Source organism: Mustela nigripes, chromosome 2, assembly GCF_022355385.1.
Source record: "Mustela nigripes isolate SB6536 chromosome 2, MUSNIG.SB6536, whole genome shotgun sequence".
In the NCBI taxonomy this organism is placed as follows: domain Eukaryota; kingdom Metazoa; phylum Chordata; class Mammalia; order Carnivora; family Mustelidae; genus Mustela; species Mustela nigripes.
In genome coordinates, this window is record NC_081558.1 from 13,073,680 (window position 1) to 13,088,378 (window position 14,699).

Sequence of the window (14,699 nt, forward strand, 5' to 3'; positions counted from 1 at the left end):
TTTATTACGGGAGCTTTTATTACGGGAGTGGCCTCCACAGGGAGCAGGGGTGCGGGTGGGGGTAAGGGAAGCGGGAAGTGGCCGGGGTGGCACAACAGGGACCCACTGGCTGGGTAGTGCCCTCAGGGTTTCTGTGCTGTCCCTGCTGGAGGTCAGAGATGAGCAGCGTTGGCAGCAATAAATACCACCGCACAGGGGAGAAGACAGGCCATGCCATTGCGGGACCAGAAAGAGGATCACAAAGAGGAATGTGACCACAGCTGAGAGGCACAACCCCCCCCACACACCCCCATCCCCAACCCCCCGGTGGAAGGCAGGTCTGGTTGCAGAGCTCCCAGGATGCTGGGAGAGAGCAGTCCCCATGTGGGACACCAGGAAGTCAGGGGCTCAGGGGTTGAGGCCCTGAGGCTTTCCCTGAGGGCCTGGTGCTGTCAGCACCAAACATTCGGGGACCCCTGGGGTAAGATGGAGGGGTGTGGGGACCGTGATCATTAGGGGACAATTCGAGGTCTAGGTCCAGGGGCTCATCAGCCCAAGTGCCCCAAAGGGAGCCTAAGCTTTGCATTTTGGAGAAAGGTGGCCTGTTTCACTTCGAAGTTGGTGATAAGGGGATGGATGCCATCTATGTTCCTGATTTGGTTAAATGTCATCGTGTCTCTTCCATCAGAGGCCTTTGGCCACGGGTCCTTCTCAGGAACATCCCATCTCCTGGAGCGGGAGCTGCTCTGGCCCGAGAAGGGGGTTGCCCAGCCCCAAGTGCAGCTGGGGAGGCGGGCGGGGGCGGGGGTCGAGGCCGACCCTGCTGTTGACAGAGGGCCGGAGGAGACCAGTCATCCATCGAGGCAGGTCTTTGCGTTCTGGGCATCAGGTTCATTTGGAAGCCAGGGTCACCAGGGGCAGAGTCAAGGGAGCTCTTCCATCAGTGGCCCCCCTCTGGGGGTGCCGCCAGGGACAGGATGCAGCCAGGTCAAGTCCTCCTGCTCAGAGCGTTAGGAAGAGAAGCCGCTCTGACTGGAGAGAGGAAAAGAGAAAGACAGCGTGGGCTGTCAGGCCTGCGGGGCACCGGCATGCCCTCTGCTAAACCCGCCTCCATGTCAGTGGCCCAGCCTGGCTGCCTCTGCCCATTGGAACAGATGCATCCGCCCTGGAGAGGACACTCAGGACCCTGCCCACCCCTACCGGGTCACAGTGCTGGGACAGCTTGTTCACTTCTGACCCGCACAACGTGCGTGGATGGCACGGGAACGCTAAGTAAGAAAAGCCAATCTCAAGAGGATTCCCTTTCCACAGCATTCTCAGAACGACAGACTCTCCGGTGGGGTTGGGAAAGGGGGGGGTGCGGCTTTCAAAGGGCAGCTGTTGCATATCTTGTCTATGGTGGTGATGACCCAAAGCTCTCCGTGGGGGGAAGCTGCAGACTCAGTTGTGACAGCGGGGAAATGAACAAAGTAAACTGCAAACGTGAAGGGTGTATATTCTAATCCCCGGAACTGAATCAAAACGAAATGCTACAAAAGTATTCCATAAATGCAAAAGAGGCATGTGAAAGAAACAACAGCCATCAGCCCAGTTCTACCCGTAATTATCTTAAATACACACGGACCAAGTGCCGGTGTCCACGGACACCCCCTCCCCTGGCCCTTGGCTATAAACCCCCACGTTTTCTTGTAGTATTCAGAGCTGGGTCCTGTCTTCCTCTCTATTGCTAGACCCCACCGCAGGATCCTGCTTCCTATCTCCAGTCCCCTCCCTTGAACAGTCTTCCCTGCCATCTTAACAAGCATCGCGAATAATTTCTTTCTTTAACGGGGTCCCAGGGTGCCCCTTGGGAAGGTGTGTCCTGGGGTTGTGTCCTCGGGAGACTCGGCCTCACCATGCTCATACAGGCTGTTCTCTGATGGGTGTTGGACTGTGGGGAGAAGAGAGAATGGATCCCCCATTGGTTGTTCCTGGAAACCTGCAGGCTGACCTGTCTAATGGTCACTGTCACTCCCTGTTAGGTCCAGGGCAAGCAGGGGGAAGGCGCTGGTGGGGGGGCTTGGTTCTCACCTGTCCTCTGCCTCCCCTTCCAAGTCCATCACCTCATGGCCATGGCCGGCTGCCAGGTGCCCAGCATCTGGGAGAGCTGGGTCATAGTCATAGCTGTAGGAGGCAGAGGCTGGTGTCAGCTGCTCTGGAAGGAAGGTGGGGCTAGGTCGGTAGGAGCGCCCTGGAGGGAGACATCCTGGTGGCGGGGGGGGGGGGGGCGGACGGGGAGAGACCGTGAAAAGGAGATGACGTGTCCCAGAGCAACAGGCAGGAAATGGGAGGTCACAAGAGTGAGGGAAGGGGACACAGAGCTCAGAGATGGGGGTAGATACAGAAAGGCACAAACTTTGGGTGGGGGAGGGGAGAGACTCAGCAGGACTGAGGAGCCACAGAACCGCAGACACAAGGAACCAGAGATGGGGGACCACACAAAGCTTAAGGAACAGAGACAGAAAGACAGAGCCTGGAGGAGAGATGCTGGGGCCACCGTTGTGGGGAAAGCTGGGAGGACCAGGGAAAGGGAATCTAGGGCTGTGAGAGAGGGAGGGGTGGGGGTAAGGGGAGAGGAGAGGAAGGAGAGAGTGATGCTAGACAGGAGGGAGGAGGTGATGGGGAGGAAGGGGAGAAGGTGTTAGAGAAGAGGAGGAGGTGGTGATGGGGAGGAGGTGATAGGCAGGAAGGAGAGGTGATGAAGAAGATAGGGCAATGCACTATGACCAGGGGGAGCTCGGGTCCCAGAGGCCAGACCCAAGGTGGGTCCTCACCGAGGGCACAGTGGCTAGGGGACACGGGCTCCAATCTGGCGCGGCCTAGGCAGGCAGCCTCCAGCAGGTGGCAGGCGCTGGTGTAGACGACTCCATTGGAGCCGCACACCGGGTCCCCACCGGCGCTACAGTCGCGGGCGCAGCCACAGCGCGTAATCTTCGCCCCCTCCTCTGGGGAGGCCACAGGACCCCGCTCAAGCGGGGACCAGCCTAGGGGCGAAGCGAAGTCGGCAGGGTCTTCGGGACCCCAACCCCCAGCTGGTCGGCGCTGGAGCAGGGATTACCACCTTTCACAGGGTGGGGACTGGGGCGCGACAGTTACTGGAGTCCCTGAGCCCTGATCTGGTGGAATTTCATGCAAAGTATTTGCCTACTATTTGCGAAAACAAATAAAAGTTATCAACGAAGGCAGTCTAAACTTATTTCAAATGTTTAAAAAATGAAGAATAGGGCCCCAGTCCCACCCAGAACTTTGCTGTGGCCCCTCACTCACTTCATGGCCAGGGACCTGCAGTTCCTACACCTCTGGTTTGTGCAAAAAGGGGCACCACGGGTTCTGCTCTGGAAGCGCTCCCACCCCAATCGGCCCCACCCTCTCCCAGTCTCACGTGCCCCCCGGCTCGGCCCTGTCCCTCCTCACCGCCCGCCCACAGCCCGCTCGACCACGCCCCTTCCCACTGCCCACCCACATCTTACTCGGCCCCGCCCCTTCCCGCTGTTCTCTCACAGTCCGTTCGGTCCGCCCCCTGCCCCCTCCTGGCCCCGCCCCCTCCCACTATCCGCCCACAGCCCGCTCGGCCCCGCCCCTTCCCATCGCCCGCCCAACAGCCCTCTCGGCCCGCCCCTGCCCACCTCCCGGCCCCGCCCCTCTCGGCCCCGCCCCCAAAGTGTGCTCCCTTGACGGAGGTCTGTCCTCCTGCCTTTACCAAGCTGTCCTCCTCGGCTTGGGGACCCCGCTTCCCCGCTCTGATCTGAGCTCCAAGAGGACGGTCGAGGTGGCTGGTGGTAGGGGAGGCAGTGGCCCGCGCACTCACCCGGGCCCTGGGCCGGAGCGCGCTCCACCTCGTTGCACGCCGGTCCCGCGCACAGCTCCTGGGCAAGCGGACTTCGGGCACTGACGTTGTAGAAGCGCGTGGCTTCGAAGGCTGCGGGACGAGGCAGGGGATGAGCGACCAAGTGATGGGGTGACAAGATGAGGAACCGAGCTGGGGGTGCGGGTGAGCGCGGGCCTACCAGGCTCATAGTAGTCGTACACAGAGACGGGCAGCGCGGATATCCTGCCCACCACATGTTCACGCAGCGCCCGGAACCGCACGCAGGTCAGGCACCGGCTGGGGATCTGCGGGGTTAGCAGACCGGCTAGGACCTGGCTGGGGCCACTGGGTTCAGGGATAAGCTACAGCCCCTATGCTCTGCTATGCATCAAAGCATGGGCCCCCAGAACTGGCCGATTTCGGGGTACCCAGGAGGCGTGAAACACAGAAACCTGATTCCACTCAATCCCGTGGGTCCTTCCATGCTACCTGGGAAAACATCTCTGCTGGTCTTGGACTCCCCACTCCCGTCCCCTCCCCCCACCAATTTGCTGTGTGTCTCTATGGATTTACCTGTTCTGGACATTTCATATACACGAAGCCTTTTGCGTCTGGCTTCTTTCACTCCACATGTTTTCCAGGTTCATCTATATGCATCCGCTCTGCATTCCTTCTTTGTGTCTGAACACTATCCCCTCCCCTCCCAACTTTTTCCACCCAGGTGAGCTGGCTGGGGCACTAAGCCACCAGCTGCGCCATCTCTACCTGGATGGATTGTCCCCGTTTCTTTTTCACGCTATGAGATGGTTGCCAGAACCGCCCTGACAGCTCTCTACCCTCACCCACGTGGGTACTGTAGAAGCCTCCACCCCTGCCCACGCCCCCACCCCAGAACAGTACCTCATCAAAGTAGAAGAGCACTCTGCGTCCGGCCACCTCGTACCTTTTCAGCGTGAAATGCTTGTCAAAGAGCAGCTGGCAAGGAAGCCAGAGGTCAGGGTGCACCCAGGCCCTCCCCCAGGGCCAGCTTCCTCCCCCCCCACCCCCCGCCTCTGTGGGGCCTGCACTGGTCAGTGGGAGGTAGGCCAAGGCCCCAGAGGCTGGCGACTTGCCTGTGGTCATCCAGCAAGTCCCCATGGGGGCCGGGGCCAAGGGATGGCGGTCAAAGCTCCCCAGAACTTGACAGCCCACCCAGGGCCGGGGAAGAGGGGATGTGAGGCTGGTTACCCTTCCCCGAGCTCCTGCCTCCCCTTCCCTCCCCTTCCCTTCCTGCAGCCTCCCTGTGTCCAGCCCCAGCTCTAGTGCCCGGCTGAGCCAGGCCACCTGCTTTGACCTCAGCCGCGACATTCAGCCACCATCCAGCCTGGGACATCCCCATTTTTAATGTAAAAACCCGAGTCCTCTGTGCGGGCCCCTCTCCTTACCCTGGTGCTCTGCCCAGCCTCCCTGATCACCCCCAGCCCCCAGGAGCAGCCTTTCCTTCTCCATCCTCCCCACACTGCAGACCTCCTCCGGCCTGGGGCAAGCCAGCACCGCCCTCTTTGTGCCTCCCACACACAAAAGGGGACATGGGACTGGTCTCCCTGGAATTTGAGGGCAGTGGCAGGTTTCTGGAGAACCAGGGTGTTGTCCCTACAGCTCACCCATGTTTGCTGAATCCCCCCTCCTCCACCTGCATCCCATTCCTCCCCACCTACCCCTCAGCGGGTGCCTGGCCCCAAAGAACCAACTCTGCCCAGAAAGGCCAAAAAAAAAAAAAAAAAATTATGAAGGGCTGGGAATTTGCAACCTGGACAGGGCAATCAGCTAGAGACTGCCGGGCTCCCGCCTACCGGCGCCACCTCACCTGCTCCAGGCTCTCGCGGTCCACCCGGAAGCCCGAGAGTAGGGGCACCTCCAGGACGGCCATATTGGAGGACCCCGCATGCAGCCACCTTCCAATGAGAGGAGAGACAGGCCCTGGAGCTCAAGCCCCGAGATGGAACTCACAGTCCCCTCTGACACTCATAATCCCCACAGCTGAAGTCCTAGGGAGCACACCCTGGGCCTGGCCATGTGGCCCATCAGTACAAACACAGCTGGCTGGGCGACCGGTCAGCCCATTTCACACCCGAGACCCTAAGACCGTAAGGAGAGGGCTTTGCGGAGGGCTCTGAGCCTGACCGAGGCCTGCTGACTCTGGGCCGTGCTTGCCCCGAACCCCAGGCTATGTCCCCAGCACAAGAAGCGGCTCCGTGGGGCCACGGGAGCCACGGTGAACGGGGAGGGATCCCCCGTCACTGCCCAGGGACAGCCCTCCATGTCCCCTTCTGTGACATGGGGTGTGCATAACGGCCTCTGGGGCTTGCTCCGGGCCAGACCCTCCTGGTGCCAGGTGCTGGTGACAAGGAGGGTGGCTGACCTTCACAGAGGAACCTCCAGACTGTGGGCCCAAGGGCCATGGCAGCCACAGCCCCTCGGGAGGCTTCCTGTGGGGGTGTGGCCTGAGCACGCCCATAACTGGATGGCACACAGGGGTTCTTTCTGAAACATCTGAGAGAGGCATAAAGACGTCCCCAGCAGGCCTGATGGGGCCAGAGAGCTGGGGCCAGCCCGGCTGCTTCCTGCTCCCCCTACCCCAGTTGATGGCAGGTCGAAGGTCATGGCAAAGGAGGGCAGCCTTGGCAGCTCCAATGGGCTTTGGATGCCATGACAACCATCCACCTCTGGGCTCCCAAATCGTCACCAAGGTAACGAGCATCCTCTAAGGGCAGCTGCCCGTGCCCTCCCCTAAGACCCTCTGTGGCCTCGTCCCTGGGTCACCGTCAGGGAACCCAGGAGCCTCGGTCTGGCATATCAGGCAGAGGCCACAAACAGCGGTCCCCGCCTGGGCCACCTGCCTCACCTGTCACTGGGGTCTGCTGCATCAATCTGGAAGTTTCCATCTCCCTCCTCATTTCAAAACCCATCTACGATCTAAGTGCCTGACAGTAAGCATTTGATTGCAAAAGCATGCATCCCAAACACATCCATCTTGGTCAACATATTGCCAGCTGTGTGATCCAGCTACAGATAAGCACCTAGACAAGGGAGCCAGGTGCCCCCGCCTGCTGCCACCATGAAGTTCCCCTTTTAGAAAACCCTGGGTCCCGAGATAACTGACCCACTTTTCCCTTCCCACTCCCTCATTCCTGTGTATATCTTTTTAAAATTTTGCCAATAAGAGGGGACTGGTGAAACCCTAGGCCCCCACTCTCTGCCCCCAATAAAAGGCAAAGCCCCACCCAGGTCCAGACTTTCTGCCAGTGACCTCGCTGTGTAGCCCCGGGTGTGCCCGGTAACCTCCAGGAGCAGTGGATATGGAACCCCGTCCCTCAAGGTCCCCTGATGGCTCTTGCTGACATATCTTGCAACCACAGCAGGAACCACCAGGGCTGGTCCAGCCACCACAGTGGGCCAGAGCCGTGCCGCGGACATTCTAGCTGACAGCATCACAATCCACAGGCTCAGACTGAGCATCTGCTCAGCGCCTCAGTCCCTGGAGGCCATGCTCCTCAAACATGGCCCTCCTCGGAGGCCCAGGCAGCGGTGTTGGCCAGTGGGGAGGTGGCCTTACCTGGTGCACACCTCCAGGGTCACCTGGTACTCCTGCTGATGCTGATCGGCTGCCGGGTCGTCATCATCAGTGGAGGAGGCGGGAGCGGGGGTCCGCCGCGGTTCAGCCTCAGGCTCCTGCAGGCTCACGAACAGCTGGAAGGCTGGCTTGGTCACCGGGTCCGGCACGTGGTAGGTGACATCAATCTGGGGAGTGTGCGAGGACCGAGGCTTAGGGAACCCGGGGTGGGGGGAGGGGAGAGGCAGCAGCATGGCCAGAATAAAGATGGAAGCGGTATCCGCGACAGACATGGGGACTACTGTTCACTTCATTCTGCCCTACAACTGCCCAAGCAAGTGTAGATCCGACTGCCATCCCCTTTGCATGCTTGTCAAGCCCAGGTCACGCACCACCTAGCCACCGTGTTGTCTTGGCTCCTGTTTTCGAGATGGGGAAGCTGAGGCTTCCAGGGTCTCCAAGCCGACTTGCCCTCTGCCCTCTAGCCGGAGCCCACAAGACCAGAATGCAGCTTAAGTCCCAGGGCCTGGCGACTGGGTGGCTGCAGGGAGGGCGAGGCTCAGGCATCCTGGACCAGGGACTGAGGGAGGGTGCCTGGGGGAGGCCTCCTGGTCCAGGCAGCAGCAGGGAGAGTAAACATGGGCCAATTCCGGGGGTGGGGGAGGGTGTCTGCTTATGGTCGGAGACCCCTGGATCAAGTGCCGGTCAGGTGGATTTTTGGGGGGGGGGGGGGCCGCACCCAAGAGGAGGTACAGCCACAGCTGCATGGCGGGGGGCACAGTCTGAGCCTGGAGCCCCCAGGTTCCAGATGCCCCCACGAGCACCGGTGTCCCCACAGACTCACCTGCATCAGACAGCAGCCTTCTCCCCTGGCGCTCACGAACAGCCCCGTGGGGAGGCTGGGGATCTGTAAGAGCGAGGACATCGTGATGCCCTCCGCAGACACACCGGAGTGGGTGGGCAGCGGGGTGGGGCCCCCAACGTCGGGTCCAGGAATACACACCGCCGCCGTCTGCAGAACCTTCTGGTTGGCCCTATGAAGCTCGAAGGTCTCCTGGTAGTCCAGGTTGGTGGAGGCCAGGGAGATGGTGAGGTTGACACTGCCAGCATGGGACAAGATGGCATACTCCGCCAGGGCCTGCAGAGCCACGCAGGTGTCCTGGGGGTAGACAAGGGCCCCGGGGACAGGTCAGCCCGCGGCCCCCTGCCCCCATCCTGGGACATCTGGCCCAAACTGGAGGCACCAGGCGTGGACCCTCTCTGACAGCCAGAGACCCTTGTGGCTGGAATGGAGGGTGAGTCTGGTGCAGACATCCGTGGACTGGGGGTCCTCCGCAGAGGCAGAAGCTGGGTCCCCGTCCCAACGCCAGTGCATCAGACCCTCAGGCTCCATCCTCTGCCTTCCCCTGGGACCTAAAGCAGGCAGTGGCTTCCTGGTGAGCTCTGAGCCTCGAGCCTGAACCTCAGTGACCCCGCTGGGAGCTGAGCCCCATCCTTGGGCCCTGCTCACCTTACCTGAGTGGAGGAGAAGCCCCCAAGCGCATTCCGCTGCTGGGACAGCCACTTCACCACGGGCAGGGCGGTGGCCACATCACCCAGGAGGGTGTAAGTCAGCAGCGCATAAGCTGTCATTTCCACCTCAGCCGAGACCACTGCAACAGACGAGGCTGCCTGGGGCCCTCTCAGTGCTGGGACCCGGGACCCAGCACCCAGTACCCAAAGCAGCGAGCTGGTACCTGACCGAGAGACCCCATCGCTGAAGCTCAGGAATGCATCCTTGTCCGTGTCCCGGGAACCCGTCAGGCTCCAGTGGGTGACCCCATCTGTAGGGGGCCAGGACTTGTCAGAGGCCATGAACCAGTTCAGTTTGCGGCCTGGCATCCCTTGTGGGGGGGTCAGTGCATATGGCCTCAAGAAGAGACCTCGGGGGCGCAGGTGGGATGGACACCAGGGGAGGAGGGTGCCAGGGGCAGAGGCCTGGGGCAAGAAGGGCCTTAGGGTTGGGGTGCCTGGGTGGCTCAGTCATTAAGCGTCTGCCTTCAGCTCAGGTCATGATCCCAGGGTCCTGGGATCGAGCCCCGAGTCTGGCTCCCTGCTCAGCGGGAAGCCTGTTTCTCCCTCTCCCACTCCTCCCATGTGCATTCCCTCTCTCGTTCTCTCTGTCAAATAAATAAATGAAATTAGAGAAGGGCCTTGGGGCTGTCTCCCATCTGCAATTCCATGACAGACCCCATCCCTCCCGCATTGCTGGCAGACATCAGCGGCCTCTCTCCTGACGGGGCCCTGATGGGGCTCCAGCTGTCCTTACTCAGGACCGAGGAAGCCACTCGCTACTTGCAAAGGCTCCAAGGATTCTGAGCTCATGTGAGTGTAGAAGGCCCTGAGACCCCAGAGAGATCAGCGCTCCCCTGGCCGAGCAGGGACTCCTAGGCACTGTCATCCAATTGGGTGGTTTTAGAATTTTGCTTAGTTTTTTTTTCTTCCTGGCAATGCAAGCATTCTTCAGGTGACATCATAAGCCGAGAAGCTGCTGGGGAAGGTGGGGAGTGTGATGAGGGCCGGAGGTGGGAGGGAAGAGGCTCCGTCTGAGAAGTTTCTGTGACCCGGGGCTCCCCAAACATAGTGGGTAGTCATTTGGTCGATGGGGAGACCGACATCTTGAAGATGGAAAAGGTTTCTGAAGGCTCACCCAACGGTGGAGGGCGGGGGCCCTCCCTGGGGCGGGGGTTGCCACCCCTTATTTTACAAGGGAGAAAAATGACATTCGGGCTCAAGTCATTTCATCAAACGGAGCCACTAAGGAGATGTGACAAGTAACAAACCGAACAGAGTGAGCAAAGTGTGCCTCCTTAGAACCAAGCATATGTCCGTGAGCTGCCTCCTGGGTACACCGTGGGCCGGCCCCACAGTGGCCTCTGGGGTGGTGGTGGGGGGCCCTACCCTGCGTGATGGCCAGGCTGCGGAGCTTCCGCAGGGCCGCGGGGGCTGCTGGGCTGCGGAGCAGGGTCAGCGCGTAGGTGGTGAGGGCGCTGCTGTAGGGGTCCGTGGCCAGGGGCGCACTGGACTCCAGGAAATGCCGCGCTCTGGCAATGGCGCTCCTCTCCTCCTGCAGGATGGAGGGGGGGTAGTGGAGCCCTGGGAGGCTGCTCTGTTCCCCCACCCACCCGCCCACCCACAGATTCCCAGGGCACACCAAGGGTGAGGCTGCCTGGCTCACAGACTCTCATTTTGCGTCCCTCGGGGGCTCCCACAGCCTTAGACCTGGCTTTCAAAACACCATCCCCTTCGTGTTGGGGCCAACTTTTTCCAAATGGGGTCTGAGAACAGCAGATCAGCTCAGAGGAGTTCTGGGGGAAGTTGGCAGAGCCCTGACCGCCCTGTTCCAACTACTCCATCACTGAGTTGGCCTCTGAGACCCCCTGCCCATTCCCACCTCACCCTCTAGGCCTCACCTCGATGGTCACCACCTCCAGGAAGCCCACCAACTCTGACCACACTTTCCCCCAACCCCCTGTGACCCACTGGAGGACAGAAACCAGACATGACAGAGCAGGTCCAGCAGATCCCTGGCTGGGCCCACACAAGCCCAGCCCCAGCACGGGGCCGCACCGTTGCAGTAAGGACTGAGGTCCCCCTAAGAAGAGTGAACACAGAGACGCAGGCACGAGGTCATGGAGAGGCTGGAGCAACACGGCCAGGAGATGAGAAATGCCAGGAGCTCCCCAGGAACTGAAGAGGCCTAGAAGGATTTTCCCTTCGAGCCTTGAGAGCTCTAAGCCTTGCTGGCACCTTGACTTCAGACCCCTGGCTTCCCAAACTGGGACAGAATAAACCGTGGTCGTAAGCCGTTGTTTGTGGTTCTGGTGACAGCAACTCCGGACCTGAATCCAGGAGCCTTCAAATTCTTGAGTGAACGAAGACAAGCATGGCCCAGCTCTAAACATGTGACAGGGTCAGAATGACCAGAATGTCCATATCATTGAAATAAAAACCACTACCAGAGCATGGAGGAGAGGGCCGCCTCAGGAATGTTGAGGGACCCAGGTCCCTGAAGCTCAGAGGGGCAGGACCCCACTGGCCCCACATCCTAGGACCCCCTCTGACCCGGCCAACCAGGGCAGCTGGTCATCTCAGAGGCAGGGTATATGGGTTTGCTCGGGCTGTGTAACAAAGTTCCACGAAGAGGGAGGCTTAAAAAGTAAAAACGTATTGTCTTATGGAAATCCGAGATCAAGGTGTGGGCAGCGTTGGCTCCTTCCAAGGGCCCTTTTCCGGGCCTTTCCCCTGGGCTTGTGGCTGGCTGTCTTCCCTCTGTGTGTAGCTGTGTCCAACGGCCCCCTTTTATATGGACACTAGTCATACTGGATTAGGACCCATCCTAACGGCCTCATTTTAACTTGATTATCTCTTTAAAGGTCCTATTTCCATATATGCTCACATTCCAAGGTACTGGGGTCCTATAGACTGAATGCCAGCGCCCCCCCCCAATATGTTGAAGCCCTAACCCCAGTGTGATATTAGGAGGTGGGGCCTTGGGGATGTGATTGGGTTTAGGTGAGGTGAAGTCCCCACATGGGATTACGGTCCTTCCTTGAAGAAGAGACACACCAGAACTCGCTCTCTCTCCACATGTATGTACCAAGGAAAAGGCCTTGTGTGGACACAGCAGGAAGGTGGAGGTCTTCAAGCCAGGAAGAGAGTCCTCCCCAAGAACTGAATCAAACAGAACGTGGACTTGGATTTCCCAGTTTCTAGAACCATGAGAATTAAATGTCTGTTGTGTAAGCCACCCAGACTGTAATGTTTCATTATGGTGGCCCAAGCTGATCTGAGCTAAGATAAGGATTAGGATTTGAGGATAGGATAGGGATAGGATAGGATAGGATAGGATAGGATAGGATAGGAAAGGAAGACACAATTGAGTCCTTTAACCACAGGGCAAGGGGCCCTCTAGGCAAAGTGCATGGGGCATGGAGGATCTTGGGATCCTCGGCAAACCCCAGACCCAGGGATTAAATCTGGATTGGGAAGCCAAGAATGGCTGAGAAATGTTATTACTCATAATTCATCATCAGAGGACACAGAACTGACACTGCTGTTAGGAATGCTAGGGTCCCTACCCCCAGGGCTGAAGTCCACCATGGACACCCCCACAGCAGGCAGAACATGCTTCCCACACCCCTGCTTCACAGAAGCAACAATGGCTCCCAAGTCCCCCGGGACACCTAAACCTTGACTGGCTCCAGTACCAACTGAAAATGAAGGTTCTAGAACCCTTCTCCCAAAAACTTTCCCAAGTTTTTATATAGGACTCCCTGACCAGCCAGGACCCCGCTGGAGCCCCAGATGACTGCCCAAACAGGGATGGAGGCATCAGATCGTCCTGGGAGATCTCAGGGTACAGCTCCCCCAAATCCCCTACAATTACCACAGGAATCTCTCAGTGCTCAGGCTGCAGGGAGGGAGACATTCAGGAACCACGGAAAAGCAAGAGAAGGAGAAGCAGGAAGGCATCAAGGAAGAAATAAAGCCCAGCCTGCAGGGGAAAGCCGCCCACCGCTCCCCAGCCGCGGCGTGCTCACCTCCGAGGCCGGGCCAGTCTCCAGGAGCGCAGCCACCACGTAGGCGGTCAGCGGGACGGTGCCATGAACCCCACCCTGCGAGAGGACGCTTGAGCCTCACCCTGAGCCAGAGGGGACCGCCCCCGGCCCCCCACGGGCCCCAGACAGCAGCGGGGAGCAGGGCTAAGGTGCCAGAAGCAGGGCCGAGGAGCCACTCACCTGGATGTCCTTGTTCAGAATCCTGCCCACCGCCGGAAAGGAGCCGTCCACCCGCTGCTGCCTGATGATCCAGCCCTTGGCGGCCGCCAGCTCCTGCGGGTCGATGAAGATGAAGCTGCGCGCCTGCGCAAAGGACTTCAGGACAAAGGCTGTGAGCCTGAAATGGGATGAGGCAGGGGCTGGGAGGGCCAGGGGCTGGAGAGGTTGTGCGGAGAAGGTCACCTCCCGCCTGCCCCCTGAGGAGTTGTGCCTGCTCCCTACAGGGCCCCGAGTCTCTGCCTCCTCACCTGTGACACGGGAGGGGTCAGCATGTCCTCGAAGGGCTGCTGTGAGTGCTCCAGGGAAGTGTCTGGGCACCCAGCAGGACCCAATGGCAGAGACCAGCCTCCCTACCTGGACCCTCCCCGTCCCCTGGCAGCGCCCCAGTCTGGAGCTCAAGGCCTTCCTGGGAGCTGGTCCAGCTCTGCCTCCCCTGCCTCGTGCAGAAGACGTTCCTTGTCGCCTCTCCACTGCCAATCCCCAAGGGATCCTCTGCCCTGCAGATCTCCAGTCTTTCCTGGGACCCCGCAGCCAGATGTTTAGATCCTTGGACCCTTCTGTGGTCCTAATTGGACAGAGTGAGCCGACCCGAGTGTCTAGATTGATGAAGAACTTCACAAGATGGGGGGGTGCCTCCACACACTGGGATATCATTCAGCCTTAAGGGGGAGAAACGCTGACCCCTGCTCCGGCAGGCGCGAACCTTGAGCGCACTGTGAGCGGAGAAGCACGCTGGGCAGGAAAGAATGCTAGGATCACACTCACGTGAGGTCCCGAAACTCAAAGGGACAGAAACTAGAACAGGGGTGCCGGGGGGGGGTGGAGCTAGAGGTGGGGAGTCCATGCGTGTAATAGACAGAGTTTCAGATTTACGACATTAAAAAGATTCTGGGGACATACAGTGGTGACAGCTGCCCAACAGCGTGAATGTGCTGAATGCCACCAGAATGGACACTTGAAAATGGTGAAGATGAGGGCACCTGGGTGGCTGTCAGTTAAGCGTCTGCCTTGTGCTCAGGTCATGATCCCAGGGTCCTGGGATGGAGCTCAGCAGGGATCCTCCTCCTCCCTCTCCCTCTGCTCCTCCCCCTGCTTGTGCTTCCTCTCTCTCATAAATAGATTTTTAAAACTTTAAAAAGTGGTGAAAATGATAAACCTTATGTTATACTTACTTCAACACCAACAACAAAAAACCCCAAAACAACAAAGAAGTTAAGAGAATGAAAATCAAGGCTCTGTTTCAGTGAATTGCCAAAATGTGAAACAGCCCATAACCCCGAGGCTGCATGCACCTATCCCAAGGGTCTGCTCATCCCGGGCACTTCCCTCCCGGATCCCCAAACCCATCCTTTCTCTTGCCCTTGGGGCACCTGCATCTGCCAGAGCACTGGCTCCCACCTCCCGAGCACGCCCTGCCCCTCAGCCAGAGGGCGGGGCCAAACACCGTGCGCAAGCGCAGGCA

The 14,699-nt window shown here is 59.4% G+C and overlaps 1 protein-coding gene across 8 annotated transcripts in view; it reads right to left on the minus strand.

Annotated features, from left to right (window-relative positions):
- The window catches only part of CPAMD8 (C3 and PZP like alpha-2-macroglobulin domain containing 8), a 69,375-nt gene continuing 54,676 nt past the window's right edge, over window positions 1–14,699 (minus strand). For 2 of the 8 annotated variants that reach the window (XM_059389333.1, XM_059389329.1), the window contains exons 28-42: window positions 13,199–13,355; window positions 13,001–13,075; window positions 10,359–10,524; window positions 9,155–9,241; window positions 8,934–9,070; window positions 8,422–8,577; window positions 8,263–8,325; window positions 7,422–7,606; window positions 5,673–5,760; window positions 4,727–4,801; window positions 4,026–4,131; window positions 3,827–3,937; window positions 2,793–3,002; window positions 2,050–2,173; window positions 1–1,011 (exon numbers count right to left, since the gene is read on the minus strand). In XM_059389333.1, the coding sequence (XP_059245316.1) occupies window positions 990–1,011; window positions 2,050–2,173; window positions 2,793–3,002; window positions 3,827–3,937; window positions 4,026–4,131; window positions 4,727–4,801; window positions 5,673–5,760; window positions 7,422–7,606; window positions 8,263–8,325; window positions 8,422–8,577; window positions 8,934–9,070; window positions 9,155–9,241; window positions 10,359–10,524; window positions 13,001–13,075; window positions 13,199–13,355 (1,762 nt within the window). In that variant the 3' untranslated portion in view covers window positions 1–989. Of the gene's footprint in view, window positions 1,012–2,049; window positions 2,174–2,792; window positions 3,003–3,826; window positions 3,938–4,025; window positions 4,132–4,726; window positions 4,802–5,672; window positions 5,761–7,421; window positions 7,607–8,262; window positions 8,326–8,421; window positions 8,578–8,928; window positions 9,071–9,154; window positions 9,242–10,358; window positions 10,525–13,000; window positions 13,076–13,198; window positions 13,356–14,699 lie in introns of those variants that run through there. The other 6 variants (XM_059389331.1, XM_059389330.1, XM_059389335.1 and 3 more) reach the window with 6 other exon arrangements.